Source organism: Chiloscyllium plagiosum, unplaced genomic scaffold (genome assembly GCF_037043375.1).
Source record: "Chiloscyllium plagiosum isolate Xiang-an unplaced genomic scaffold, Cpla_swu_hap1 HiC_scaffold_19, whole genome shotgun sequence".
NCBI classification, from domain to species: Eukaryota; Metazoa; Chordata; class Chondrichthyes; order Orectolobiformes; family Hemiscylliidae; genus Chiloscyllium; species Chiloscyllium plagiosum.
The window spans coordinates 46,053,061-46,081,041 of record NW_028270157.1 but is presented as its reverse complement, the minus strand read 5'-3'; the positions used below and the strand labels follow the sequence as shown (position 1 = coordinate 46,081,041).

Genomic DNA, 27,981 nt, shown 5'->3' with positions numbered 1-27,981 from the left:
TTGCATTCCCTCAATAGCAAGTATCTCCTCCCTTTGGTAAGTTGACAATCAAGGTATGGCCTCACAAAAAATTTGTATAAATGCAGCAAGATCTCTTCACTTTAGCACTTAAATCCTCTTGCAATGAAGGCAAATATACCTTTTGCCTTCCCATTTTCTTATTCAAATCCAATTATTATTATAGCTGCACATTTTTAATGATATGAACTGCAGCTTGAAGTGGAAGTGGTGAAGGTGGGAAGAGATCAAAAATCCAGTTATGGGACTCCTACATCCATCAGTCATTAACTATTTAACTATGGATTCCCCAAAGGTTGGGAGTCCTGGTTTCTATTGCTGTATTCACACCTTTGAATAATAATGATAATAATGATAGTGCATTTAAGGAGAGGTGACAGTCTAATGGTATTATTGCTGGATTGTTAATCCAGAGGCCCAGGTTCAAATTCCATTACAGCAGATGGTGGAATTTGAATTCATTAAAGATCTGGAATTAAGAATCTAAAGATGATGATGAATCCATTGCTGATTGTCAGGAAAAAAATTCATCTGGTTCACTAATGCCCTTTAGGGAAGGAAACTGCCCTCACCACCTGGTTTGGCCTACATGCAACTCCACAGCAATGTGGTTGACTCTTAATTGTCCTCTGGGCAATTAGGGATGGAAAATAAATGCTCACCCAGGCAGCAACATCCTCATGCCACGAAGGAATAAAATAAATTAATTTGCCAAGTAACCTCCTTAATTCAACTACCACACAGCCCCATGTGACTCCATTAAAACCATAAGTGGGAAAATGTTCCATGTGACTCCATTAAAACCATAAGTGGGAAAATGTTAGGAAGATCTCGATTTGTAATAGGACCCAGGCTATTCAACTGAAGGTACTTCATAGGGTTCACCTTGCACCAGAACGGCTTGTAAAATTCAAGACAGGAGTGTCCCCAATGTGCCCCACATGCAAAATAGAGATAGGTACTCTTACTCATTGCTTGTGGTCATGCCACAAGATCTGCAGGTATTGGGATGACAGAGCGAGTGCGTTAGTAAAGGTTCTGGGAACCGAGGTTAGGTTCAATCCGGTTTCCCTCCTTTTGAGTCTCCCAATCTTCCCTCCTTGGACACGTATGGGAAGAAATTGTTTAGCATTCTTTCTTTTTGCGCGAACAAGAGAATTTTAATGAGCTAGGTGTCGGAGAATCCCCCAGGACTCTCAAGTTGGCATAGGATAGTCATGGAACACATACCCCTAAACTTCCTTACGAGTGTGGTGCACCAGAAAACTGAATTGTTTTACAGAACATGGCGGCCCTTTTTGAATTATATTGATGTAGATATATTGGCTATATTACTCAGGACCTTTGTTTAGCCGTGAGGACTGTGTTGGTTTGGGTGCCCCTGGGAGGAAGAGTCCTGAACAAATATGGGTCTATTTACTATTGCTCCCAGTGGTGGAGAGCTGTGATGAGAATGCGCTGAGTGCAGTAATTTAACTGAATATCATTTAAGTTACCTTGTTATAACTTGGTTTAATTTTATTTTGTCTGTTTATTTTTTTCTTCTTTCTCCTTGGTTATTTATTGAACTGTAGTTTTTATAGGTTTTTTTGTTTTTTCTGTAATTTTGTAAAAAACCTAAAATCTTATTTTCAATAAAAACATTTATATATAAAAAAAGTGGGAGTGTTGGGTTGGCAGTAGAACGTAGATTTATTTACACTTTAATGTCTGACCAGATTCCACCCCACACATCTTGCAATTTAAAATCACCCTAATTATTTTCTTCATTTAGAATTACCTACTGGTTTGCATTCTATAGAGATAATATAATGACTGCATAAAGTCTGCAATTTTCAACTACAACAGAGATTTGTTTTTGAAGGAGAACATTTTCTTCCTAAATTCAAAAAATCATGACTAAATTGCATATTTTGATGTCGCATGAAGAGCTTTTATATATTAAATTTTGGCAGGTGGTGCATGGGATAGCAGATTCTGGTAGGACTGTACTCCATCAATTCCAATGTCTATTTTCTCTAAATTCAAATACACACCCATAAACGTATTATTAAATTGTAATTTTACATATTATCTTACTGTACAACTTTCTGCGAGAACAATTTTGTTGATTTACAGGTGGTAGTATTCTACCTATTAGATGAAGGCTCCAGATCAGTATTATTTGAATTGAGAAGCAAGCACATATTGCTTACATTGGAATATTGCATACAGTTCTGGTCACCACACTATCAGGAGAATGTGGATGCTTTGGACAGGATACAGAAAAGCTTCACCAGAATGTTGCCTGGTATGGGAGATTTTAGCTAAGAAGAAAGGTTGGATAGACTGAATTTGTTTTCTCTGGAACGCAGGAGGTTAAGGGACAGTGTGATAGAAGTTTATAATATTATGAATGACATGGATAGAGTGGAAAGTATGAGTTTTTTCCAGAGTGGAGGGGTCAATTACTAGGGGATACAGAGTTGAAAATCACACAACACCAGGTTATAGTCCAACAGGTTTAATTGGAAGCACACTAGCTTTTGGAGCGACGCTCCTTCATCAGGTGATTGTGATGAAGGAGCATCGCTCCGAAAGCTAGTGTGCTTCCAATTAAACCTGTTGGACTACAACCTGGTGTTGTGTGATTTTTAACTTTGTACACCCCAGTCCAACACCAGCATCTCCGAATCATGACTACTAGGGGATACAGGTTCAAGATATGGGGGCGGGGGATTTTAAAAGAGAAGAGCAAGGTGGTGAATGCCTGGAACGTGCTGTCAGAGGTGATAGTGGAAGCAGGCACAATAGCAGCATTCAAGAAACACTTGGATAAATACATGAATAAGAAGGGAATACATATGTATGGATCTTTTAAGTGGAGACAGGTTCAATACAGAATGGTAAGATGTGTTGGCACAGGCTTGAATGGATGAAGGCCCTGTTCCTGTGCTGCTTTGTTCTTTGTTCAAAGATACTATTTCAAGTCTACTTTCAGATATTCACCCCACCCAACATAAGCAACTTTTCTATGCCTGTGCCTGAGTTCAGACTACGATAGAAATGTGACATGAGACGTATGAGAGTCAGTGCATCTGAAATGCCATAATCCTTTAATTGACATTAAATGAAAGAACAGCACGTTCCAATAGTAGATATAACTGCATCTGTTACCAGGAGTTTAAAAGAAAGAAACAGAAGTGGAGGAGTTGATCTGACTGACCAATAGAGATCCAGGAATAGAAATGTATTTTGTACAACACATGAATCAAAATCAAAGTTTGGAAATCACTTTACTAACATTGCAATTTCTGAGCTCAGGATACTAAAGTTGGGCGCACCTGCAACTGCCATGAAAAAGATTATTGCAATAGAGGGTTGCAGAAAGACAATAGAGAGATTATATTGATTTTATAAAAGATCTATTAATTCAACATTGCTAATGTACTTCTCCATTTGACTTTAATTTTTGATTATTTTTCCAAAAGTCAACTTACCTGAATGAGTAAACCTATAGGAACTGTGATTCATTGGTTTGTGCGACTGTTAAGATGGTATGAATTGGTCAATAATGCAGTTTGAACAAGCTGAATTTTAAATTTAAGGCAAATTTCCAGTCTATCAGATGTTGACTTGTCAGGAAAGGTTTGAAGGTTCATCTGATATTGTGACCCTTTAAGAAGTTCCTGTATTTCCAACTAAGGTGTACTTACAAAACTGTTATGTTGGAAATAGTGGACAGAAATATCAGAAGCAGGTGTTTAGAAGCATATTATAAAATAGTAGATAAAATCAATAAAACAACTTATATACTCTGACCATGATGCAATTTTCATTACAAAATGGATGACAAATTATACATTTTTCAAGATCATAAACTTTAATGTTAAAACAAAGTCAAATTGAAAAAGAGATATCAGCCAGATGGTACATTGGTGATATGACAAACCAATGTGTGTTTGGGAAATAAGTCATTACATTTATAGAAAATAGACAATTACAACAAACAATTTCCATTTGAGAAAAGCTTTTTAGGACATTAAAAATTTCAGTTATTGAGGAAAAAAATTCAAAATGTTGTGGGGGAAATGATAATACAATGCTATCTTGTGGCCAGATTGTGCAACTACATGGTCACAGGCTCCCTTCAGTTATCTCATTCAAAATATGAAAATCTAAAGCTAGCCAAAAAGTGTGACAACAGAGTGTAAAGTAAATTTTCCATAGACAGGGTATGCATGTATATAAATATCTTTGTTAAGATGTAAATAGGTAAGTGATAGATAAATGACACAGCTTACAAACTATTACACTTTCAATATTGTATAAAAGAAAATATTGGGGTGACTTGGGTCAACTGGATGAATGGTTGTTTGTGATGCAGAGTGGCACTAACAGTATAGATTCAATTCTTGTTCCAGGTGAGGTCACCATAAAAGGTTCTGCCTTCTCAATCTCATCCCTCTCCTGAAGAAAGGTGGTTCTCAAATTCAACTCACCAGCAGTTGTCTTTCTCAAAGGGAGTGGTCCTCTAGGACTAGGGAAACTTTCATTTTATTTCATCAAGGAACTTAGAATATTTAAGATGCATCAGCGATCTTCAGAACCAAGTTCAGTAATCACCACGTCAATTGTTGTTTTTTAAAAGACATAGACAGGATTTCACTGAAATTTTAAAAAGTAGAGAGAGCAGATGAGAGAAGCCAATGTGCAATATTAGCATTTTAAAAGCTTGGAGATTCTAAGAGGAAGGGAAGCCTGATGTTCTCTCACTTGACTTCATTACTCATTCATCTTGTATGAAATGCTAAACAAAATAAGTAGATTTCAGGAGGTGGGGCAAAAAGAGATGGTGTTCAGTGGGAAAGTGAAAATTTAGTACAACAAAACAATACATAACATCACAACAGAATTTCTTTACTTACAGTGCTCACATAAAACACCAACTAAAATACTATACCCCTACCACACTTAAGCAAACACTATTCCAAGTTATCTATACAATAATGCTGCTTATATATGGATATGGATTGTATATGGATGTATATGGTTGTTGTATATGGATTCTTTGGTTGTTTTTTTTTGTTTTGACCCATAGCTGATTTTAATAGTTACATTTGTATTCTATCAAATGCCCATTATTTTACACAGGCATTGGGTTAAACAGTTCAAATTTGCAATGAGAGATTGCGTTAACCAAGCTGATTTCAAGTCTCTAAGTTTTTTTTTCTTGCTTTTCATTGGTGAAATCAGATTGTGTGATATTAGTGTGTGATAATCATCCTGATTTTACCTCAAGATCTATGTGTGAGGGCCAAGCATAAAGCATATTTTGTAGCTTAAGGGGAAACCTGGAGAGATTATATCTCTTGAACTTCAGTTACCTAATCAAGATTGGACTCCAGGTCAAATCTGGTAGGAATGATTAGATAGACAATCAGTGATAAGTGTGACTTAGAGTGGCAGGAGACAGCCGTTGGGGACACAAAGAAGCAACTCCCTGCAATAAGTAGTGATGGGAAGGAAGTCTGGCACAGATGGACCAATGGTTCCTTGGGGTCTTGGTTCCTGATCCACAAGGAAAATATCACATTTTCTTTTCTTACACCCCTATCCTCTGGTCCTGCTACTGCCTAGCAACCAGCTTTTACTGCAAGGTTTAGTTTTAAGTCCAGCCTGGAGTTAAAAATCACATTCTATTTATATCACAGAATCCCAAATTTTGCATGTTCATCAGTTCCTTGACTGCCTGCAACCAGTTACCACACTCAAAAGTTAAAATGATGATTATTGGGACCATGATTCTAACTCCTTTCCTAATGTGTGTATACTTAACCCATGAGAATTGGAGCTGCTCAAGATGTCAACTCATCACCATCTTTGAATGAATGGGCAATAAATGCTGGACAACTTTAAAAAAGGGAGATTAGATTCTGTCCTTATCTCAAACAATACCAGTATTGTTCTCATCGGTTAATGGATTTAAAAGCTGGCTTTAATTTGTTTGAATGGTATAAAACAGAAAGTGCTGGAGAAGCTCAATAAGTTGATCAATATCTGTACAGAAAGAAACAAAGTTAATGTTTTGAGTGCAAAGATTGTATTATGTGTCTCTCTTCACAGGTGCTGCCAGACCTGCTCAGTTTCTTCAACACTTTCTACTTTTATTTCAGATTTCGAGCATCTGAGGAGTCTTGCTTTTATTTTTTATGGTATACCCTACTGGATGGATGTATTGATCCAAACAAGTTAACACCTGCATCAAATGGGCAAATCATGTTCCATCAATACCAAACAATAAAATTTCACTAAGTAAAAGTTCTGACTAGAAATGACGATCATCCTTTTTATACTTATGTAATAATAGCTCTTTTTCATATTATAATTCAAGACAGTGTTGCCAGGATCATCACAATAATTTTGTACAATATAGGAAAAACTATAGCAAATATCCCCAAAGGCAATCAACCTAGACAGTTATCAGCAACAGTCATATATTCAATTACATCGTTATATTATTAAAGTTTAGAAAATGTAAGAGTGGCCCAGCACTTTTCCCAAAAAAAAACTTAAATATCCAAAGCAAAAATATTTGAAAAACATTATTTCTAAAAGTCAAACTTGATAATAAAAAATATCCACCACCAGGGTGAAGTAATCAGCAGATATGCTGCTTGGTCTAAGACCAGCTTTGACAATCCAGCACAGCACATGGAACTATTCATGGGTTATAAATCTTTGGGCAATCGCCACGCCCAGCATGACAGCCACTAGAATTCCAAACAGCCACTTCAGGTTGGCATTCTCAATGGACAAGGCAGTGGTCTGTAAAACAAGAGAGAAAGAAAAACAATCCACAGTCACCACAGCATCTGCTACAAGCCACAGCCTCTGGTGTTAGGATTATGCAGCAGGTGTTAATAAAACACCAGTGAGCAATTGCTCTACTTAAATTTCAATATGGTTTCTAGTAAACAGGGAAGGAGGGAATGTTTGATCTGGTTTTTGGAAAGGAAAGAAATATGAGCAGGTAATGCAAACAATGTGAGAATATTAGCAAAGAGTGGTCATAACACAAATCATAAACACAGATATAAATGTTGAAAAGTAGATGGAATAATCAGATGGAATGGCATTTGATAGTTTTTAAAAAAGCTAATCTCAATAAGTTGAAACAGAATAAGTTCAGGAAAATTTGAAAGAAAAATTAAGTCTGTTAGGACATGAAATGCTGCATTTATGGTAAAGACTGCAGAAATTGATGATGAAGGAAGCTGTAATTTATTGCAAAGGCAAAAGTCCTTTCTGTAAAGGCTTCATGAGAAAAGGATTTGATTATTTATCTAATTGTTATTTGTTATGTCTTTAGTGTGAGCCACTAGCCAAATAGCAATAGAGACTGCTGCATGTCTCCGCAACAGTGACTAAATTTCACTGGCTGTCAGGTACTATGGAATGACCAAAGGCTATGAGAGGGGCAAGTTCTTTTTTCTTCCTGTGATAATAGCATGAAAAAAAGGTATGTGACTGGTAAACCAATAAAATTGCAATTTTTTTGCCTCTGTTAATCATATTAAAATGTTTAAACTCTGTAGTTTAATTGGAAACCTGTTGGACTATAACCTGGTGTTGTGTGATTTTTAACTTTGTCCACCCCAGTCCAACACCGACTCCTCCAAATCATGACTGTAATTAGAGGCAGGGTTCATTTCAACTTTGTATTCTACTATCATTTTACTGCAGAAATGCCTAATATAATGTACACACATACACAAAGTCTGGATGTAGGGTACATTAGGAGACATTGAGGACTGCAGATGCTGGAGAAGTCAGAGTCGACAAAGTGAGACGCTGGAAAAAGTACCGCAGGTCAGACAGCATCTGAGCAACAAGAGAGTCAATGTTCCGGGCTTAACCCTTCACCAGGACTGGGGTTTGGAGCGAGCCCATGTAGTGTACATTGCCAAGCTGTTTACCTGACAGCATTTAATGTAATTATGGTGATCAAAATTTAAAGAAGTACAGGATCATAAATACACTAATAAAACAGAATCACAATAGAAATGGAGCTAATTTCCATTGACACCTCAGTGTAGCACATTGTGAACTGTGGGAAAGGAATTCAAAAATTTAATAACGGAATAGGCCTCAGGATTTCAAACATTAGTATCCACAACATAACTGTTAATATTACACTTACGTACAAATGCTGCTAAAACAGTAGAGGCTTCTCTTTCCATGAGCTAAATTACACTTATTCAATATTGATTAAATGACTTCCATGTCAATTTGTTTTGACAAAATAAAGAATATTTCAGTTCTTGTAGAGTCATAAGTCAAACTCATCCATGATGACCAGATATCTGAGATAAATCTAATCCCACTTGCCACACTTGGCCCATATCTCTCTAAACCCTTCCTATTCATGTACCCATCCAGATGCCTTTTAAAAATTGCAATTGTACCAGCCTCCACCACTTTCTCTGGCAGCTCATTACATACACATACCACCCTCTGTGTGAAAACATTACCCCTTAGGTCCCTTTTAAAGCCTTCCCCTCTCACCTTAAACCTGTGCTCTTTGGTTCTTGACTCCTCCAGTCCAGGGAAAAGACTTTATCTATTTACCCTATCCATGCCCCTCATGATTTTATAAACCTTAATAAGGTCACCCCTCAGCCTCCCACACTCTAGAGAAAATGGGGTAGACTTTATGTTGCTTGCCCTTAACCATAATGGATAAGCTGGGTACAGGTCACAGAGAAAGATGTTTTTAAAAATGACTTGCCAGATAGCGCATAAAGTTTAATGTGAAGGTGAGTAAAATAATAGATTCTGAGAAGAAAAGCAATAATGGAAATTGTTTGAATGTGTAGTCAAACAGAGACTCCTTTACTCTTCGAGTTTAAATCATGTAGCTTTTCCAATTCTGCTGCTTCCCTTTCAAATGCAAATCCCCCTTCTACAAATTATAAATATGAATACAAATATTCTAATATGTGAGATCACTACACTTTCAGCAATGCAAATGAAACATTTGTGTTTGGCAGGATTTCTTCAAATCCACACCTTACAAATTCAACTAAAATTAATATTTCCTGCGTAATTTTCTAACACACTGTCTTCTGGCTTTGTTTAATTCTGAATTTCTCGACTTAGAATAAAGTAGCTGATAAAGATGAAGGGCAATGAGTTGAAACATTTTGAACGTGACATAAATCCACTCAGATCAACACATTCCCATCACACCACATATATACTTACCCAGCCACCTTGTTCAATAATCCATTGAGCAACTTGGTTCTTTGCAATAATCTTTGCAACAGATTTTGTCGCTTTGCCAAAACACCCCATAACTGCTCTCCGATAGACATAAGTCACCATTTTGTAGCTGAGACTCAGCAGAGCAATTGTTTGGGTCCAGTTGATTCCATTGTCATATAACCTGTGTTGTAGGAATTGATACACTTTTAACACAAAAACACTTACATTTGATTAGTTAGCATTACATAATTTTTTTTCAATTTTTTTTACATCTCCTAGTTATAAACTAACACAATATTCATTTTAAAAATATTTTCAAAGTTTACTTTAATCTTTCATGTTTCTTCCTTTCATTGACCAGATACTTTTATTCTTTCCCTCAGTCTCCCCGTTCCTTATTTGTTCTGAGAGGATAGCTAAAGGTTCAATTGATCACCTTCTCTGCAGTCAGTTCTCAAACAAAAGACTAGATAAATGTTACCATTCCTGTGCAAACCAAGAACTTGAAAGAACCAACCTATGCAAAACAAATCACCAAACAAGATTTAACTTTTGAAAGTTTTTTAATGTTAAACTCAAATAGAAACCAAAATAAATTAAACATGAACTGACAAAACAAAATACATTCAATAGAAACCATGAATAATACATTAGATAGCTGGATCCAGAGAGAAAAAATATCACGATTTGTCAGGAAGCCCTGTTAGGACACATGATCCTATGTGCCATCCTAAAGTAACTCATAATTCTATCGTTCTTTGTGTTACTGTTCGTACACAAGATTTGATCATTTAGTAGCCCCTGACAACAGCTTCACTCCATCAGAGTTCTATGAAAACAATTATCACTAAAAAGGCACATCCCTGCTGAAGTTCCTTCACTGTATCCACAACAGTTCTGATGACATAACTTGCCCAGAGGTCCCTTCATCCAACCACTCTAACTTCTCATAATACAGTTTAAAAAACATTCACTCCTCTGATGCCTGGCGTACTCATACAGCTCTAAACCTCCATATCAACTGGCACCTGCTGCAAACTGATCTCTGAGAACTTTGTGTTTCTTTACGCAAGATCACAGCCCAAATCAGGATTCTGGCCTTTATCTGGTTCTAATTTTCACAGAAACCTTTACCACAGGCTGCTTCTCAGAATTCTGATGTCATTGCCAGAATATTTATTTGATAATTCTACCCAACCACAACAAAACCTGGAAATTGAAGTTTCTGCTTAAATTAGTGAATGTAGTACAGGAGTTGAAATAATTGTATCACAATAAGCTCTACTTGGCAGTAGAGTCACAGAGATGGACAGCACAGAAACAGTCACTTAGTGAAGTTAGTATTGGGACTATTCTGCTGGTGACCTGGATACCAGAACTTGTAACAAATAGAGTTCAGATAAACCACTGCTACTTATTAGATTTATACGGCAAATCTGGACAACATAGTTGGAAACTTACCTTTCAGCAACTCTACAGAAGGGCTCATATCCATTTTCAGATGGGAGAAAAAGGTGTGCCTGCACACCTTGAAATTCTCTGTTCTTTTGATGATTAAGTTCATCTCCAATGATTGCCAACTGACGTCCTATTTCCATACTGGAACTATGAAGGTAATATTAAATGTTATACTATGTTAACTAAAATAAGAAACTTTACATTCTCATGATCAGAAGCAAAATTCATCTGACAAATCTATCTAACTCGATTTAGCTTCCTCCATTTTTCTTCTGCGATTTACTGTCCTTCTGTGGCTATTGGTCCACCACCACAGGTAGACTTCAAACAACTCAGAATGTTTGTCCCTGCTGGCAATTTACTCCTTAGTAACGTAGGAATAACTAACAGAACAGAACAGTTTACCTGAAAATGGCACCCACCTCAAGTCCCACAGTAATTCACAGGCAAAAAAAGGATTTCAACCTCAGACATTAATCATTAGTTGTTATCTATAATTTTTACATCCAAATCAATGAAGTTTGTGTCATGTTCTAAATGTCAATGCCTTTTAGATGCTTGTACAGTCAACGTTGGAATTGAGATCACAAAATATTTTTTAAAATGTTAAAACAGACACAAAGGTGGTGATATTGTTGGGGCAACTTTAACTACCAAAGCATTGTTCCAAAGGAGGGTAAACAGCTAAACATTTGACTCAGAAATCCAAATGACTTCAATGACAAACAGTTTTAACAGGTGGGATCAGGGATAGGTAGTGGGGGGGTGGGGGGGGGGGGGGGGAGGAACAGTGTTGTTAGTCATTAAGTACATCAAAAGGCAACATTCATTTCTGCAGTAATTTTGTTCTTAAATATAGTTGGCCTGTTTCCCTGGGAGTCAGGGTACCTGGCAGGTGTAAGGAGCAAGAAGGGCTGAAGTTCCTATGTCAGCCTTGGTTGCAGACCAAGAGGAGATAGAATGATTCCTCTAGGCTGCGAGGAGCTTATCAGTAAACCGCCCATCACAACCTGTGCTCCAGTCTGCAATTGGACCTCCTCATCCATCACCACCAATGGCCACTGCCATCCTCACACTGAGCTTAGCAACCATCTAACCTCTTGTGTGAGAATACCTACCTTCTTCCCCATTATCCCTCCTACTCTGAACTGGGCCTGCCTGCTCACACTCAGTTGCACCCTTATGCCACAGTATCTCCAGCTAACAAGCAGCCAGCCTGTCAATAAAGCTGACTATGGACGCTATCAGACGGGAGTTGGGAAGTATAGATTGGGAGCAATTGTTCCACAGAAAGGGCACATTGGACATGTACAAAATGTTTAAGGAGCAGTTGTTGCGAGTGATGCATAAATTTGTTCCTCTGAGACAGGCAAGAAGGGGTAAGATTAAAGAGCCTTGGATGACGAGAACAGAGCTTCTCGTCAAAAGGAAGAAGGCAGCTTACATAAGGTGGAGGTAGCAAGGATCTAGCACAGCTTTAGAGGATTACAGGCTTGCTAGAAAGGAGCTCAGAAATGGAATGAGGAGAGCCAGGAGGGTGCAGGAAAAAGGCTTCGCGGGAAGGATTAGGGAGAACCAAAAGGCATTTTACTCATACGTGAGGAATAAGAGAATGATCAGGGAGAAGGTAGGGCCAGTCAGGGATCGCATAGGGAACTTGTGCGTGGTGTCTGAGCAGATAGGGCTTCGGTTTTCACTAAGGAAAGAAACCTAGTTGTGAATGAGAACTTTTGAGTAGCTGGGAAACAGGCTTGAACGGATCAAGATCGATGTTGATGTGCTGGAAATTTTGACAAACATTAAGATTGGTAAGTCCCCAGGGCCAGACCAGATTTATCCGAGGCTGCTCCCGGAAGCGGGAAAGGAGGTTGCTAAGCCGCTGGTGAAGATCTTTGCCTCCTCACTCTCCACAGGAGTCGTACCAGCAGATTGGAGGGAGGTGAATGTTGTTCTGCTTTTCAAGAAGGGTAATAGGGAAATCCCTGGCAATTACAAACCAGTCAGTCTTATGTCTGTGGTCAGCAAGGTTCTGGAAATAATTCTGAGGGGTAGGATTTATGACTATTTGGAAAAGCATAGTGTGATTAAAAGCAGTCAACATGGCTTTGTGAGGGGAAGGTCATGCCTCACAAATCTTATTGAGTTCCTTGAGGAGGCGACGAGACAGATAGACGAAGGTCGAGCAGTGGACGTGGTGTATATGGACTTCAGCAAGGCATTTGATAAGGTTCCCCATGGTAGACTCATTCATGAAGTCAGAAAGTATGGGATACAGGGAGATTTGGCTGTCTGGATTCAGAATTGGTTGGCTGACAGAAGGCAGAGAGTGGTTGTAGATGGAAAGAATTCTGCCTGGAAGACAGTGGTGAGTGGTGTCCTGCAGGGCTCTGTTCTTTGGCCTCTGCTGTTTGTAGTTTTAATAAATGACTTGGATGAGGAGGTTGAGGGGTGGGTTAGTAAATTCACCGATGATACAAAAGTTGGAGGTGCTGTTGATAGTATTGAGGGCTGTTGCGACATTGACAGGATGCAGAACTGGGCTGAGAAATGGCAGATGGAGTTCAACCTGGATAAATGTGAAGTGATGCATTTTGGAAGGTCGAACTTGAATGCTGAATATAGGATTAAAGACAGGATTCTTGGCAGTGTGGAGGAACAGCGGGATCTTGGTATTCAAGTGCGCAGATCCCTCAAAATTGCCACCCAAGTGGATAGGGTTGTTAAGAATGCAAATGGTGTTTTGGCTTTCATTAACAGGGGGGAATGAGCTTAAGAGCCGTGAGGTTTTGCTGCAGCTCTACAAGACGCTGGTGAGACCACACTTGGAATATTGTGTCCAGTTCTGGTCGCCCTATTATAGGAAAAATACAGAGGCTTTGGAGAGGGTGCAAAGAAGGTTAACCAGGATGCTGCCTGGGATGGAAAGCTTGTCTTATGAAGAGAGATTGACTAACCCCGAACCTTTCTCTCTGGAGAGAAGGAGGAAGAGAGGTGACCTGATCAAGGTACACAGGGTAATGAGAGGCATGAATAGAGTCAATAGCCAGAGATCTTTCCCCAGGGCAGGATTGACTGCCATGAGGGGTCATAGTTTTAAGGTGTTAGGAGGAAGGTATAGAGGAGATGTCAGAGGTAGGTTCTTTACATGAGAATTGTGAATGCATGGAATGCATTACCAGCGGTAGTGGTGGAAGCAGAGTCATTAGGGATATTTAAGTGCCTGCTGGACATGCACATGGACAGCACTGAACTGATGGGTGTGTAGGTTAGGTTATTTTCTTTTAGATTAGGATTAATCCTTGGCACAACATTGTGGGCTGAAGGGCCTGTTCTGTGCTGTACTTTTCTATGTTCTATGGACACAAACCCTACATTAAAAAATGTTGAAAGGTGTCCTACAGTTAAAAAGTGCAGGAAGTTCAGGACACCCATACTTTTGTGTCTACCAATCTCAAAACAGCCCCATTTTTATTTTTCAATCAACCTGTTCAGAGCTGCTATTACACATTTCTGGAGGAGATGGAATTTGAACTGGAGCCTACTGGTCGAGAAGTAGGGACACTATCATTGTGCCACAACAGCCCTCAAAACTGCTCCCTTCTTTAGCTCCCTCCTTGAATCCAAACTTAATTATCAAACCCTTCAAGTCAGTCAATTTCCCTGATTTGCACAGTTTGACATTTAATTGCCTGTGCCTGAAACTTGAATTACACATTAGAACTTAGGGTTGTGTGCAATATATTCATTGTAAACATTTTAAATGTTTACGGAAGGTTACCAGAAACAGGTTTTTGCAACCTGGTGAACTGGATTTTGCTGAAGGATAATCTGGGGATAATTTGTTGCTGGATTACAGATCCTTCATCTCAGCTGTGCCTGAGCTGACCAGAACTCAGCACAACCAATTAATTTTCCACTTAGATATGACTTTTATATTTAGCAGGTCTGGCAGCATCTGTGGCAACAATGCAGAATTAACATGTCAAGTCCAGTAACCCTTCTGAAAGAGGACTCAAAACATTAATTCTGTGCAGTCTCCACAGATGCTGCCAAGCCTGCTGAGTTTTCATTGGTTTTTATTTCAGATTTCCAGCATCTGCAGTCCTTTATTTTATTTTACTTTTATATTTGTTCTTTTCATTCAAAATTGGAGTGGCATCTTCAGAAGAATAATTATTAAACAATTATTATTGCCATTTATTAAACAATTTTGTCATGTCTATATTGTATTCATTTTGGCTATCGTTCTAACTTCTTAGCTAGGAATACAAAATGATTGTTGTTCATGGAAATAGAATGAATATAGATTTGAAATACTAATAATTACAGTATTTCTTAACAACTAGACCCATCTCTCTGTACATAAGAAACTAAAGTACTTTTGTATTTAAGCACAGAATCACATATCACATACCTGGGACTTGTCTGGTTTGTGGTTTCTGGCAGATCAGGCACAATCATTCCATTTTCTGTACTCTCTTCCATCTCACTCTGACTTTGGTAGTATACAGTGCTCTGTAAGAGATTTTCTGCTTCATTCACTTTGCCCTGCTCTGTGTGGAAAATAAAACAAGCAAAAACGGAACAATTCAGGTGGGAACATTAAATAATGGACAAGTATTTTAGTGCACAACTAAAACCTAAAATTATTTTATGTGTCACCCTGCCTTTAATGTACTGAGGAATATCTTCTAGACCTAGAAGATAAGACTGAGCACTGAAAACTTTACATATTACTGGAACAACCAAATCCATATTATCATTTAGTATTATCTCATTAGCTATTCTTAGTGAACTAAGTAAGTTGGACCTAATGATGGGTGCTCAAGTTAATTCAGGAAATGGGTAAATGAAGCAAGTACATATTTTAGAAGATTACCATATGTCGATTTTTAATTTTTTTCAGGCAGGTTAAAAACCTTAAATCCAAAAATCTGATTGATGGTTGATACTGAAAACATCAAGATGCAGCTGCACTTACATAACTTAATTGAGGATTGCACTATTTGGCATCGATAAACACCCACTGTGGGACAGGCACAGGGTGGGCGATGATATAAAGGTTGGTGTGTCTCCAAAGTCCAAAGAAAGTTTATGAACCTCAAGGAGAAGAAACATCCACACCCATCACTATTCAACAAGCAATCAATTCTTCTTCCTGCTGGGAAAGTTCCCTGGCATCGGGAATGTGACAGAGAGCCATCCTAACACAGCTCTTTGCTCACCACCCCAGGCCCAGAAACATTTCATTGTTGCCTCCCAGGTGTATTCTTCAATTTGACACTTTCCCTGTTCACAATGATCCCAGATTCCCTGTAGAAGGTTTTTTTTTGACTTTCTGGTAAGTGACACTTCAAAAGCCCACATAAAGACGGTGAAATTGTACATGCAATGAAAAACCAGTACTGCTTGTTTCTCAAGAACAGGTGAAATCCAGGTCATTATGGTTCCAAATAAAAACTTGATTTGGTGGGCGCTGAGAGGATCTTTTGCCCTACATGACTAGGGCCAGAGACACAGTTTAAAATAGATGAACATTTAAGTTGCAGATGAGATTTCTTTTCCTCTGAGAAAATTGCTAGTGTGTGACTTCTTTTCCCCAGTAGAGGCTCCAGGCTGAATGGTCTACTCCACTGTCTGACAATGATACAGACAAATCACCATACAAGAGGTTGGCATCACCTGGTCTAAGAGTGATAAATGGCTTTTGACTATCAGAAGAAAGGTCACTCCACTACTGACATTCCTGAGCAGTCAGGCGTATGATCTACAAGATGCACAGTAGAAATTTGCCAAACATTGTTAGACAACACCTTCCAAAAACATGCCCACCACCATTTAAAAGAAAAGGACAGTAGATACATGGGAACACCACCTTCAAGTTCCTATCAAAGCCACTCATCATCTTGACTTGGAAATGTATCATTGTTCCTTCACTGTCACTGGGTCAAAATTCTGGAATTCCCTCCTTAGCAACATTGAAAGTATACCGACAGCAAATGGACTGCGCTGGTTCAAGAAGATAGCTCACCTTCTCAAGAGCAACTCGGGACTGGCATTAGATGCTGGTCGAGCTTGAATGCCCACAAATAAAAGGAAAATGTTATTCATGGATGTTAGAATATAATTTTATATATATTTTGTAAATTGCAGTGATGCTCTAATTTTGTACAAGCAAGTTTATAGCTGCCTCGTTCAAAAGATGGAAACTTGTGTCTTTATTCTCTTAGTAAGAGACTGGGATCCCACTTAGTCAATAAAGGTACTGGTCCAAAGCAAGATCATAACATAAATTTATTTGTATAGTCCAGGATCATAATACCTGCGACTCCGCTTTCAAGGAACTAGGAACCTGCACTCCAAGGTCTCTTTGTTCAGCAACACTCCCCAGGACCTTACCATTAAATGTTTAAGTCCTGCCCTGATTTGCCTTTTCAAAATGCAGCACCTCACATTTATCTAAATTAAACTCCATCTGCCACTCCTCAGCCCATTGGCCCTCTGATCAAGATCCCATTGTAATCTGAGCTGACCTTCTTTGCTGTCCACTACACCTCCAATCTGCAAACTTACTAACCATATCTCCTCTGATCACATTCAAGTCATTTAAATAAATGGACCTAGCAGCAATCTTTGTGGCACACCACTGGTCACAGGCATAGAGTAGGGGGGTGGCTGTGGGTGAGACATTCTTTGGCGGTTCGGTGTGGACTCAGTGGGTCAAATGGCCTGCTTCCACAGGTTCTATGATTTATTGCAACATGTCTCAGTGACACAGCAGACAATGTTAAACTGTTCAGTAGAATATAAACAGAACAAGGCCTACTGGAATTTACATAACAAACCTCTTCCCTCTAGGCAAGAGCAACGGTAACAGATGCAAAGTCAAATGAACACACATTTTATGTTTAAATGATAGGTAAAACAGCCCCGATTATTATACTAACTGCCAGTTTTCTGATCTTTTCTTCACAAACTTTCATTTCTTTTTATGAAGCTCCTACCCAACAGAGAAAATTCGTTACTATCCCTGCACTGAGTTTGGTGGCCAGCTGGGATTGAGCTGTACTTAATCAGGTGGGAGGTCAGAGGTGGGGACCATTCCGGTTTCCCAGCTCCAGCTTGGTCTAGTTCCTGGCAGAAAAGTCTTTGGAAAACCTGACAATTCCACTGTCAAGTGCGGAATTAGGGAAACCAACCCTCATGGAGCTGCTTATCAGCTCTGCGGGAGATCCCTTGTTCAGAGTTACTCAGTGTCTAATGGAGGGACCCGGTATCAGCAAGGGGTAGCCAACAAGAACCATGCACTTGCATTTGCTGTCACGTCCCCAACAAATGACTCCACCGCAACAAGCACCTTGCAAACTAGTTTCTGTCATCACTGATCTTTGTGCTGAATGCTGACTTTCGGGTGATGGTTCTTCCAACAATAGCCAATGGTACTGCTATTCAATCACGGAATGATGGATGTTTTATGGCACAGAAGGAGTCCACTCAGCCCATCATGCCTCTACAGACTGTCAAACAAACATTATGGCATAGTGTCACTCGCCTGCATTTCCAAGTTGAACATTACTGAAATTTGAGCTATCATCCAAAGCCCTCAGAAATAGTGTAACTGACTTTACTTCCACTATATTTTGAGGAAGTGCATTTCAGACTTGAACCGCTCATTGTGAGAATAATTTTTTACTTTGATCACATTTGCTATGTTTGAAAATCACTTTAAAATTTGTGGCCTCTTATGAATAGGAATGGGTTCTCCCTATTGCCCTACTCAGACCTCTCAGGATTTTGAAAACTTTTATCAGAAGTCCTTTTAACCAGATATACAAAGGGAATAGGCCCAACCCCTCCAATCCATCCTCATAACTGAAGTTTCTCTAATTACCTGGAATCATCTCTATTATTCTCTTCTGCAATGGTGGCTCAGTGGTTAGCACTGCTGCCTCGTAGTGCCAGGGACCTGGGTTCAAATCCAGCCTCACGACTGTCTGCGTGGAGTTTGCACATTCTCCCCATGTCTGCGTGAGTTTCCTCCGGGTGTCCCGGTTTCCTCCCACAATCCAAAGATGTGTGGATCAGCTGAATTGCCCATAGTGATAGGTGCATTATATGGAATAAAGGAATGGGTCTAGGTGGGTTACTCTTTGGAGGGTCGGTGTGGACTTGTTAGGCCGAAGGGCCTGTTTCCACACTGTAGGGAATCTAATCTAATAATGTAGCAACCAGTATTGTACACAATACTCCAGCCAAAGTCTATTAAGTGCAATACATATGTTCAGCAAAACCTCCTTGCTCTTCTACACTATGCCCCTATTTAAAAATTATGGAGAGGCATTGGTGTAGTAGTATTATCACTACACTTAAATGCAGAGACCCAGATAATGTTTTGAGGACCAAGGTTCAAATCCCACACAGATGGTGGAACTTGAATTCAATAAAAATCTAGGATTTATTGAAGCCATTGTCAGGAAACCCATCTGGTTCACTAGTAACCTTTAGGGAAGGAAACTGCCATTCTTAACTGGTCTGAACATATTGACTCTTAGCTGCCCTCTGAAAGCCATTCAGTAACAATCGCTAGAAAGTCTCAAAATAAACAATGATACCATAAGGACCACATAACACTCACATATTCACTGGAAACAACAACATGTTGCATTGGGAGTCCTCACTATTGATTGTGGACTCGTGAATTCTCACGGCATCAGGTCAAATTGGGCAAGGAAACCTCCTGCTGCAGACCATGTATCACACCACCTCCCACCTGAGGTGATGCACATTACGACACAGAGACAGCCAGCATGACTAAGTCAAACTAGATATGCAAAGTTATGACATTAAAATATCTGATGACCCTCAAAGTTGTTCAGTTGTTCATAACCAGAATTTACAAATAGCCCATCTTGGACCAAGTTTATAAACCAAGTTTATAATTCAAGCAAAGATTAATAATTTATTATTAATAATGTAACTTTAGCAGAATATAGATAGACATTTATTAGAATGCCTAGTGGTTATGATCTAAGCCCAATCTTCTTGATCATCAACCCCTACTCTCTCACTGATAGACAGACACACAAGACAAGATGAATTTTTAAAAATAAAGCAATCATGAGTTGCCAGTTAGATAACTGTTTCAATGATGAATGAAATTCGATGGCTTATATTACAGGCATGCAGGATTATATCTTGCTCAAATTCCAAAGTCATTGGCCAATACAAACAGCATCTGCAGTCTTCCAGAAACTTTTTCTTATTTCTTACAGACTGGGGTTCTTTTTTTCAGCACTTTCAGCTCATCGATAACTGAAGAGTAACAAGAGAGAGAGCAAAATAAAATTAAGTCCTGCAGCTTCCAAAATAACAATGCCTCTTGCCCAAAAACCCAGTCCAAACCAGTTTACCTCTTGGTCTCTCATTCGTTTTCAACATGCACCACAGTCACTTGACTAGTATTGGTCCTCCCTTGATTGATCAATTCAAGATCTAACCATCTACCTGTCCCTGAGCAGAATGACATCTCAAAGTCAGTTCCATCTATAGTGTTCTTAAAGAAGGACTTAACCTGAGAGAAATACTTTTCAAGCAAGTTCCCACCAGAAAATGTCAGTCTTTTGTTCTCTCCTTTTTTAAAAACAAGTTATTGTTCCAAGTACAATTCTCAACCACAACTTTCAGCTCCAAATCAAAAATGAGAAGAATATAAAGATAAATAATCATGGTCTCAAAATGAATCCATGCTCATCCATGTTGAACAACATTTGGAGGAAGCACAGATGATGGCAAGTGGACAGAATGTACTCTGGGCTGGGGGAATTCAATATCTACCACCAAGAGCGGCTCAGCAGCAACTACTGATTGAGCTGGTCAGGTCCACAAGGACAGTCTTACTAGACTGGGTCAGTGACAGGTGATGAGGGATCAATCAAGACGGCAATATATACCTGACCTCATCCTTATCAATCTGTCTGCTGCAGATGCACCGTCCATGACAGTATCAGTAAGTAAGTCCACCACACAGTCCTTGTGAAGACAAAATCCCACCTTCACATTGAGAATACTTTATATCACGTTGTGTGTCACTACTGCTGTGCTAAATGGGATAGCATTCACAGATCTAACAACTCAAGACTGAGCATCAATGAGTGCTGTGGGCTATAAGAAGCAGCAACAGAATCGTACTCCAACACAATCTGCAACCTCAGGCCTGGCATGTCCCATTCTAGCATAGCCATCAAGGCAGGAGATCAACCCTAACTCAACGAAGAGTGCAGGAGAGTACAGCAAAGACTATAGGGACTGGCAAAATTCCAGCAATAGTACTGAAGACAAGTGTTCCACAACATGCCTCATTCCTAGCCAAGCTGTTCCACTACAGCTACAACATTGGCATCTGCCCGGCAAGGTGAAAAATTGCCTGGGTATGTCCTATATACAAAAAGCAGAACAAATCCAACCCGGCAAATTATCACCCCGTCAGCCTGCTCTCAATCATCAGGAAATAAATGGGAGATGTCATCAACACAGCCATCAAGCAACACTTGCTCAGCCATAACTTGCTCACTGATGCCCAGTTTTGGTTCCATCCAGGCCACAGTTCCTGACCTCATTACAGCCTTACTTCAAACATTGATAAAAGCACTAAATTCAAGAGGTGAGGTGAAAGATTGCCCTTGACATCAAAGCTATATGTGACCTAGCAAAACTAGAGTCAACGGAAATTAGGAAGAAAACTGTCCACTGGTTGGAGTCATACCTGGCACAAAGAAAGATGGTTGTGCTTGTTGAAGGCCATTCATCTCAGCTCTAGAAAACACTTCAGGAATTTGTCAGGGTAGTGTCCAAAGACTAACCTGTTTCATCAACTCTTTCCCTCTATCATAAGATCAGAAGTGGGAATGTTCACTGATGATTGCACAATGTTTGGCATCATTCGCAACTCATCAAATAATGAAGCAGTCCATGAACAAATGCAGCAAAACCTGGACAATTCCAGCTTGAGCTGAAATGTGGCAAGTAACATTTGTGGCACACAAGTGCCAGGCAATCATCATGACCAACAAGAGAGAATTTAACCATCACTCCTTGACATTCAGTGGCATTACCATCTCTATTAACATTCTAGGGGGTTACCATTGATCAGAAACTGAATTGGACTAGCCATATAACACAGTGGCTGCAAAAGCAAGTCAAAAGCTAGGAATCCTGCAGTGCATAATTCACCACCTGACTCGCCAAAGCTTGTCCAGCATCTACAAGGCACAAGTCAGCAGTGTGATGGAATATTCCCCAGTAAGGAGTGCCGCTCTAATACTCGAGCAGCTTGACATCATTCAGGGCACAGCAGGCCACCTGGCTGACACCACATCTACAAACGTGTACCATATATAAGATGCACTACAGAAAATCACTAAGGCTCCTTATCCAGCGCCTTCCAAATCTATGACTATTATCATTTAATAGGACAAGGGAATTGGATGCATGGGAACACACCACCTGCAAGTTCCTCTCCAAGCCATTCACCATCCTGATTTGGAAATATATCACAGTTTCTTCAGTGTCATTAGGTTTATATCCTTAAATCCATCGTTGTGTCAGGTCCAGCAGCAAGGCCTGAGTCAGGAACAGAGGAAAGGAGTTGGGTCAGTATCGGGGAGGTAAGGTTGGCTCTAGGTGTTCGGGGATGTAAGCAATTGGAAGAGGTATAGTTGGGTGAGTGAGCTAAGTATGGGGCCTGTTGAACGGTTACTCAGGAGTTAGACTATGTATTAAACAGTCTACCTTCTCCTGAGTAATCATTTTGCTCTATTTCATCAAAACTCTTCAAAGTCTCCAATTTAAAAGTGAGACTTTTGGAGGGCTCCAGGAGTAGAGGATTAATGCAGAGGAAAATTCAATTTCCCATGCAATTCCTTTGGAGTGTGTTTCAATAGAAATTCTGTAGAGTCCACATGTGCAACTCGATACCGGATCAATGGCGATCAGACCATCAAATAATCTGGGCCTATATTCCAGTGACTGACCATTGGCGGAAAATGGCTGGACCACAGTAAATTCTGCAGCATAAAACTCAGCAGGTCTGACAACATCTGTGGAGAGAAGGCAAAGTTAACACTTCAGGTCCAATCATCTTTCCTCAGAACCAAGCCATTGCCAGAACTGGAAAGTGCTGTAATGATTCTAAATGATGCTTTCCTTAAAAATAATCATCCAGCCTGACCATGAAAGAAATCAAGATTAATGTACTTTTTAAAAATAGTTGCCTCTTATATGACAAAGTAAAAACATGTTGGTTTTGGGTAATTTGTCTGTCCCAATTTGGAGGAAAACATACTGCAAAGCCAGTGTAGCATTTTCAATGTCAACGCATTGGTGGAATTGGGCACGCTATAAACATTGTCGAGACTTGAGCCCTGCTTTTTGTCTGCATTATAGTCTTATTCTGAGGGTATGTAATGTTTTGATAGGCAACTGATGAAAACGTTGGGTTACAAATGCAATGATTTCACATGATTCTGAATACGAGTATGTGAATGGTCAGTATCATGGAGAAGGGATCAACATAGCATTGAGCCACTCTTAGCTCATTCCCTCATTGAGGTCCCATCAAGGAGTGAAGCATTGAGTTATTAAAGTAAAATTTGAGTCACTGATCAGTGGCTGCAGGATCTTTCTATTAGGAAAGCAGAAATGTAAAGAGAGAGGACTTTGTTACATGCCTATACTTTACTACTAAAATTATAATACATGGAGGTGTCAGGTAGGTTGCCAAAGAAAAAGAAAATACATTCAAAAATATCACGATACAAATACATTGAAAAACAAAAGATTCAAGGCTTCACCTCAAGATTATGAGTAATACATTATATATTGTGATCTACAAGCTCAGAGCTTTTAAGAATAGTAGACAGTATGAACACGTACACAAAAAAAACTAGATGTTCAAATCTGGAGTTTATTTGAGTATCAATGCAAGCATAGGCACAGATGGTTGGATGACCAACCAACGCAGGCTTATTAAAAATCAGCAGGTTCTAGCATAAAGAATTTGTTTGTTCTCAGAATTTCAGCTTTCTGCGGTGCTTCATACAACTGATGAATTACTCAGTTTTTGAAATGCAACACGCTTGATGTATTCCAGAATATACAATTTGTTAAGCAATTGTGAATGCATCAATTCATCGTGCACTCTCTATCTTTCTCTCCATGCTCCCTTCAAATCACTATTCATACCCACCCACTAAGATAGTGGACGCTCTGGTAGTAATCTTCCAAGAACAATCCCAGAACACTACAACTGGGCCTTAGTACAAGAGACTGAACTGTAGCAAAATGAACAGTAGCACCAGTAGAACATTGCAAAACAGATTAGTTATGTCAAGTGTATTAAAGTCACACTCGAACCAATTTAAAACACAATCATTCCTGCATCAGTAGATTGATAGTTCCTCACTGCCAATGCTTTCACACAAGCATAGTATTCTCATTACTATCTTAAAAGGCAAAAACCATTGACCCTGCTGACATCAAACACCATTAGACATTGGTCTCAAACTTGCTGTCTCCTAATTTTCAGAAATGAGATGCAAGTTGGTAAATGAGTGCCAGGACTCTGCAGAAGTTGTTTGCAAAGTTTAAATTTTTTAATGGGCTGATTTGTACTGCCCAGGATTCTCAGTGAATATTTTCAACTATAAGCTGAGGGACAGACTTTGCCAGATACATGGAACTTAGCTGCATACTTATTCAGAAATTTTTACACTCTTAAATACCTGGATTAACTCCATGATTAGCTAGTGTAACTCAACCAAGCAACATATTCAATCTTTCAATCATTTCACCGAGCCAATGAGCTTCCCACTCAGCTCCCTTGACCTGACTGCCCATTCACCAACTCACTCAACAATTGAAAGATTTGGACCTTTAAAAATTGACCCAAACAAGGCAGCTACTGTTCTGAAGAAGGGGCGCATCTTCCATTCTTCCCTCTCTGCTTGCACTTGATGATCTGCTGCAAAGAGACTGCATTGGTCCTTCAAAGTTTCAGCTGGAATGCATGATTGAAAAATCCTGAAAATGTCAGATTACAAAACTCTCATTTCACCATCAAGTTAAAGCTTCCATGCAGTCCAATTAGTTTTCCATTGTCTGAAATATCTGGAAAGTAGTTAAAAATCATACAGCACAGATGATGGCTATTCAATCAATCATGTCTTTGCAAGCAAAATAGATAAAAGGGGAAATCAGTGGACATAATAAGATTTTCAGAAGGAATTTGATAAGGTATCACAGATCAGGCTACTAATATGAAAACAGCCCATGTTATCGGAAAATTAGCAAATAGTGGAACGGCACAGAAATCAGTGCTGGGCTCACAATTACAGTACTTACAATATATACGAATGGCTTAGATCAGAAAAATGAATGTACTGTAGGCAGGTTTGCATGTGATACAAAAATAAATGGGAAAGCAAGTGGTGAGGTTGACATAGAGTCTGCAGAGAGATGTAGGTTAAGCAACTGGAAAAGTGTGAGGTTACGTACTTTGGTAGTAATAAATAGGGGAGCTGAATATTATTAAAATAAGGAAAGACTAGAATAGTGGGATTTGAGTATCCTCATCCATGAATTACAAAATGCTAGCATCCAGATTCAGTGATAGGGAAGAAAAATTGAATTTTGACCTTTATTTCAAAAGGAATGAAGTATACAAGTAAGGAGGCTTTATTAAACCTGTACTTAGCACTCGTCAGATCATAGCTGGAATTCTGTGAACAGTTTTGGGCCCCTTGTCCAAGGAAAGATAAATTGGTATTGGAAACAGTTCAGAGAAGGTTCACTTGCTTGAGGGACTGGTCTTATGAGGGGAGGTTGAGTAGTTTGGACCTGTACTCATTGGAGTATAGAAGAATGAGAGGTGACCTTATTGAAACATACAAAATTCTTAGGAGACTCAACAGGGCAGATGTAAAAACTTTGTTTGTCCTTGTGAGAGAGTCTAAGACGAGAGGTATAATCTCAGAATAAATTTAAGACAGAGATAAGAAGGAATTTCTTCTCTCAAAGGGTAGTGAATTTGTGGAATTATTTACCACAAAGGGCTGTCAAGGCTGGATTGTCAAGTCATTCAAAGCAGAGATATAAAAGTTTTTATTTAGCAAGAGGTTATGGGGAAAAGACAGTTAATTGGGGTTGAGGATTATCAGATCAGCCACAATCTAACTAAATGGTGGAGCAGCCTCGATGGGCTGAATGGCCTATTCCTGCTACTACATTTTCTGTCATCCTCCTTAAACCTATTTCTTCACTCGCACTTGTGGTAACCACCTTTCATTCTTCTCCATCCACAACCCTCTTCCCAAATCAAACTCTAGTTTCTCAGTCTCTGGCCTGGCGAAAACAATCTCCCAATTCACTGACAACAACACTTTCAAAATCTCACGTAAGGTTTAGCTAAGTTCTCGGTTCACCACAATATCTCTGCAATTTATTCCATCACAACCTCTGGTCTCCTTCATTTGCACACATCCTGGCTCCTCCTCCAGTACAGATTATATTTTTATTTCCTTCAGTCCAAGGTTTCAGACTTTATTAGATATAACAGACAACTAACATAGCCATTCACCATCAGATCTCATGGGACCACTCAAAGTACTATCAGATCATGCTTTCATCTGCCAAAACTGCTGGCTATTTCAAAATTATCCTGGAATATAGATAACAGCTTCTATTCTCGACTGGAAAGGGCCTTCCTAAATCCCTCTCTTTTCTCTCCTCCATCCCCAAATACAAAGGAATTACAAGGGGATCTGACTGATAAGTTCAAGTCCACCCATTCAACTGTACCTAGCTTCCTTTCCACTAGACTTCAGGTCAAACATTCTCAAATTGTTCTAGCCATGAAACTGCATCACTCTGCGCCCTTGGCCCTATTCAATTAAAATTTCTGACTGCTGAACACTCTTCCTGGTTCCCATAATTGTTGACATTGCTAAGAAGGGTTCCCTCCCTTCAGATACTGGTCACCTTCTCTCAACTCTGGTGTCACTACCCTCATCTCAAAACAAATTCTCAAACCATTCAGCCTTGCAAACTATATTATATTAGCTTTGATTTATTGTAGTCCATGTACCTAAGTACAGTGAAAAGCTTTGTTTGTGAGCACTACAGGCAGATCATACTAAGGACATACAGATCATAGGGTGCCGAGACAGAGTGAGGCAGACGGATCACACTGCACAGGAGGTGCGCAAAGCAAGATCAACATTATTTGAAGTTAGAGAGTCCATTCATCCGTCTAATAATGGGAGAGAAGAAGCTGTTCCTGAACCTGTTGGTGCGTGTGTGTTCGAGCTTCTGTATCTTCTGCCTGACGGAAGAGGTTGTAGGAGAGCAGTACCAGGGTGGGAGGGGTCTTTGATGATGTTGGCAGCCTTGCCACAGCAATGAGATGTGTACATAGGAACCTCGATTATCCGACTATCAATTATCTGAATATCGGATTACGCGAAGGAGATCTCGAGCTCCCGATAGAAACATTACATCAAAGGTTGTTTCCAACACTGATCGCGTCTTTTTATTACAGTGATTAAAAGTGAACTTGGCTTACTGAAATGCTGCCGAGAACAGTCCTGGACATCAGTGGGGGCCCAGGCACCGTCTCCAAATGACTGACCTCTCATCCCCTCTCTCTCCCTCCCCACCCTTTCCCTGGAGTTTTACACAGGCCTGGAGCCTAAACTCCCCTTCCCTAGATAATCTCTCTCACACTATCCTGTACAGGGCAAAGGTGGACCCTGTCAAAAAGTTTCAGTAAAACGTTGTGTGTGTGTGTGTGTGTGGCCGGGTGTGTGTGTGGCTGTGTGTGTATGTGTGGCTGTGTGCAGCTGTGTGTGCGGCTGTGTGTGTGTGTGTGTGTGTGCGTGTGTGGGGTTGTGTGTGTGTGTGGGGTTGTGTGTGTGGCTGTGTGTGTGTGGCTGTGGCTGTGTGTGTATATGTGGCTGTGTGTGTATGTGTGGCTGTGTGTGTGTGTGGCTGTGTGTGTGTGTGTGGCTGTGTGTGTGTGGCCGTGTGTGTGTGTGTGTGTGTGTGGGGCTGTGGCTGTGTGTGTGTGAGTGTATGTGTGGCTGTGTGTGTGTGTGTGTGTGTGTGTGGCTGTGTGTGTGTGTGGCCGTGTGTGTGTTTGTGTGTGTGTGTCCGTGTGTGTGTGTGTGTGGCTGTGTGTGGGGCTGTGTGTGTGTGGAGAGCTGTGGC

General features: G+C 39.8%; 1 protein-coding gene across 1 annotated transcript in view; it reads right to left on the bottom strand.

The window, feature by feature from the left end:
* Positions 1-3,860: 3,860 nt before the first annotated feature.
* LOC122559374 (bcl-2 homologous antagonist/killer-like) overlaps positions 3,861-27,981 on the bottom strand; it is a 182,983-nt gene continuing 158,862 nt past the window's right edge. Inside the window, exons 4-7 of the mRNA XM_087996907.1 lie at positions 15,137-15,275; positions 10,726-10,869; positions 9,265-9,445; positions 3,861-6,825 (exon numbers count right to left, since the gene is read on the bottom strand). Of these exons, the coding sequence (XP_087853033.1) occupies positions 6,718-6,825; positions 9,265-9,445; positions 10,726-10,869; positions 15,137-15,275 (572 nt within the window). The 3' untranslated portion in view covers positions 3,861-6,717. The remainder of the gene's footprint in view (positions 6,826-9,264; positions 9,446-10,725; positions 10,870-15,136; positions 15,276-27,981) is intronic.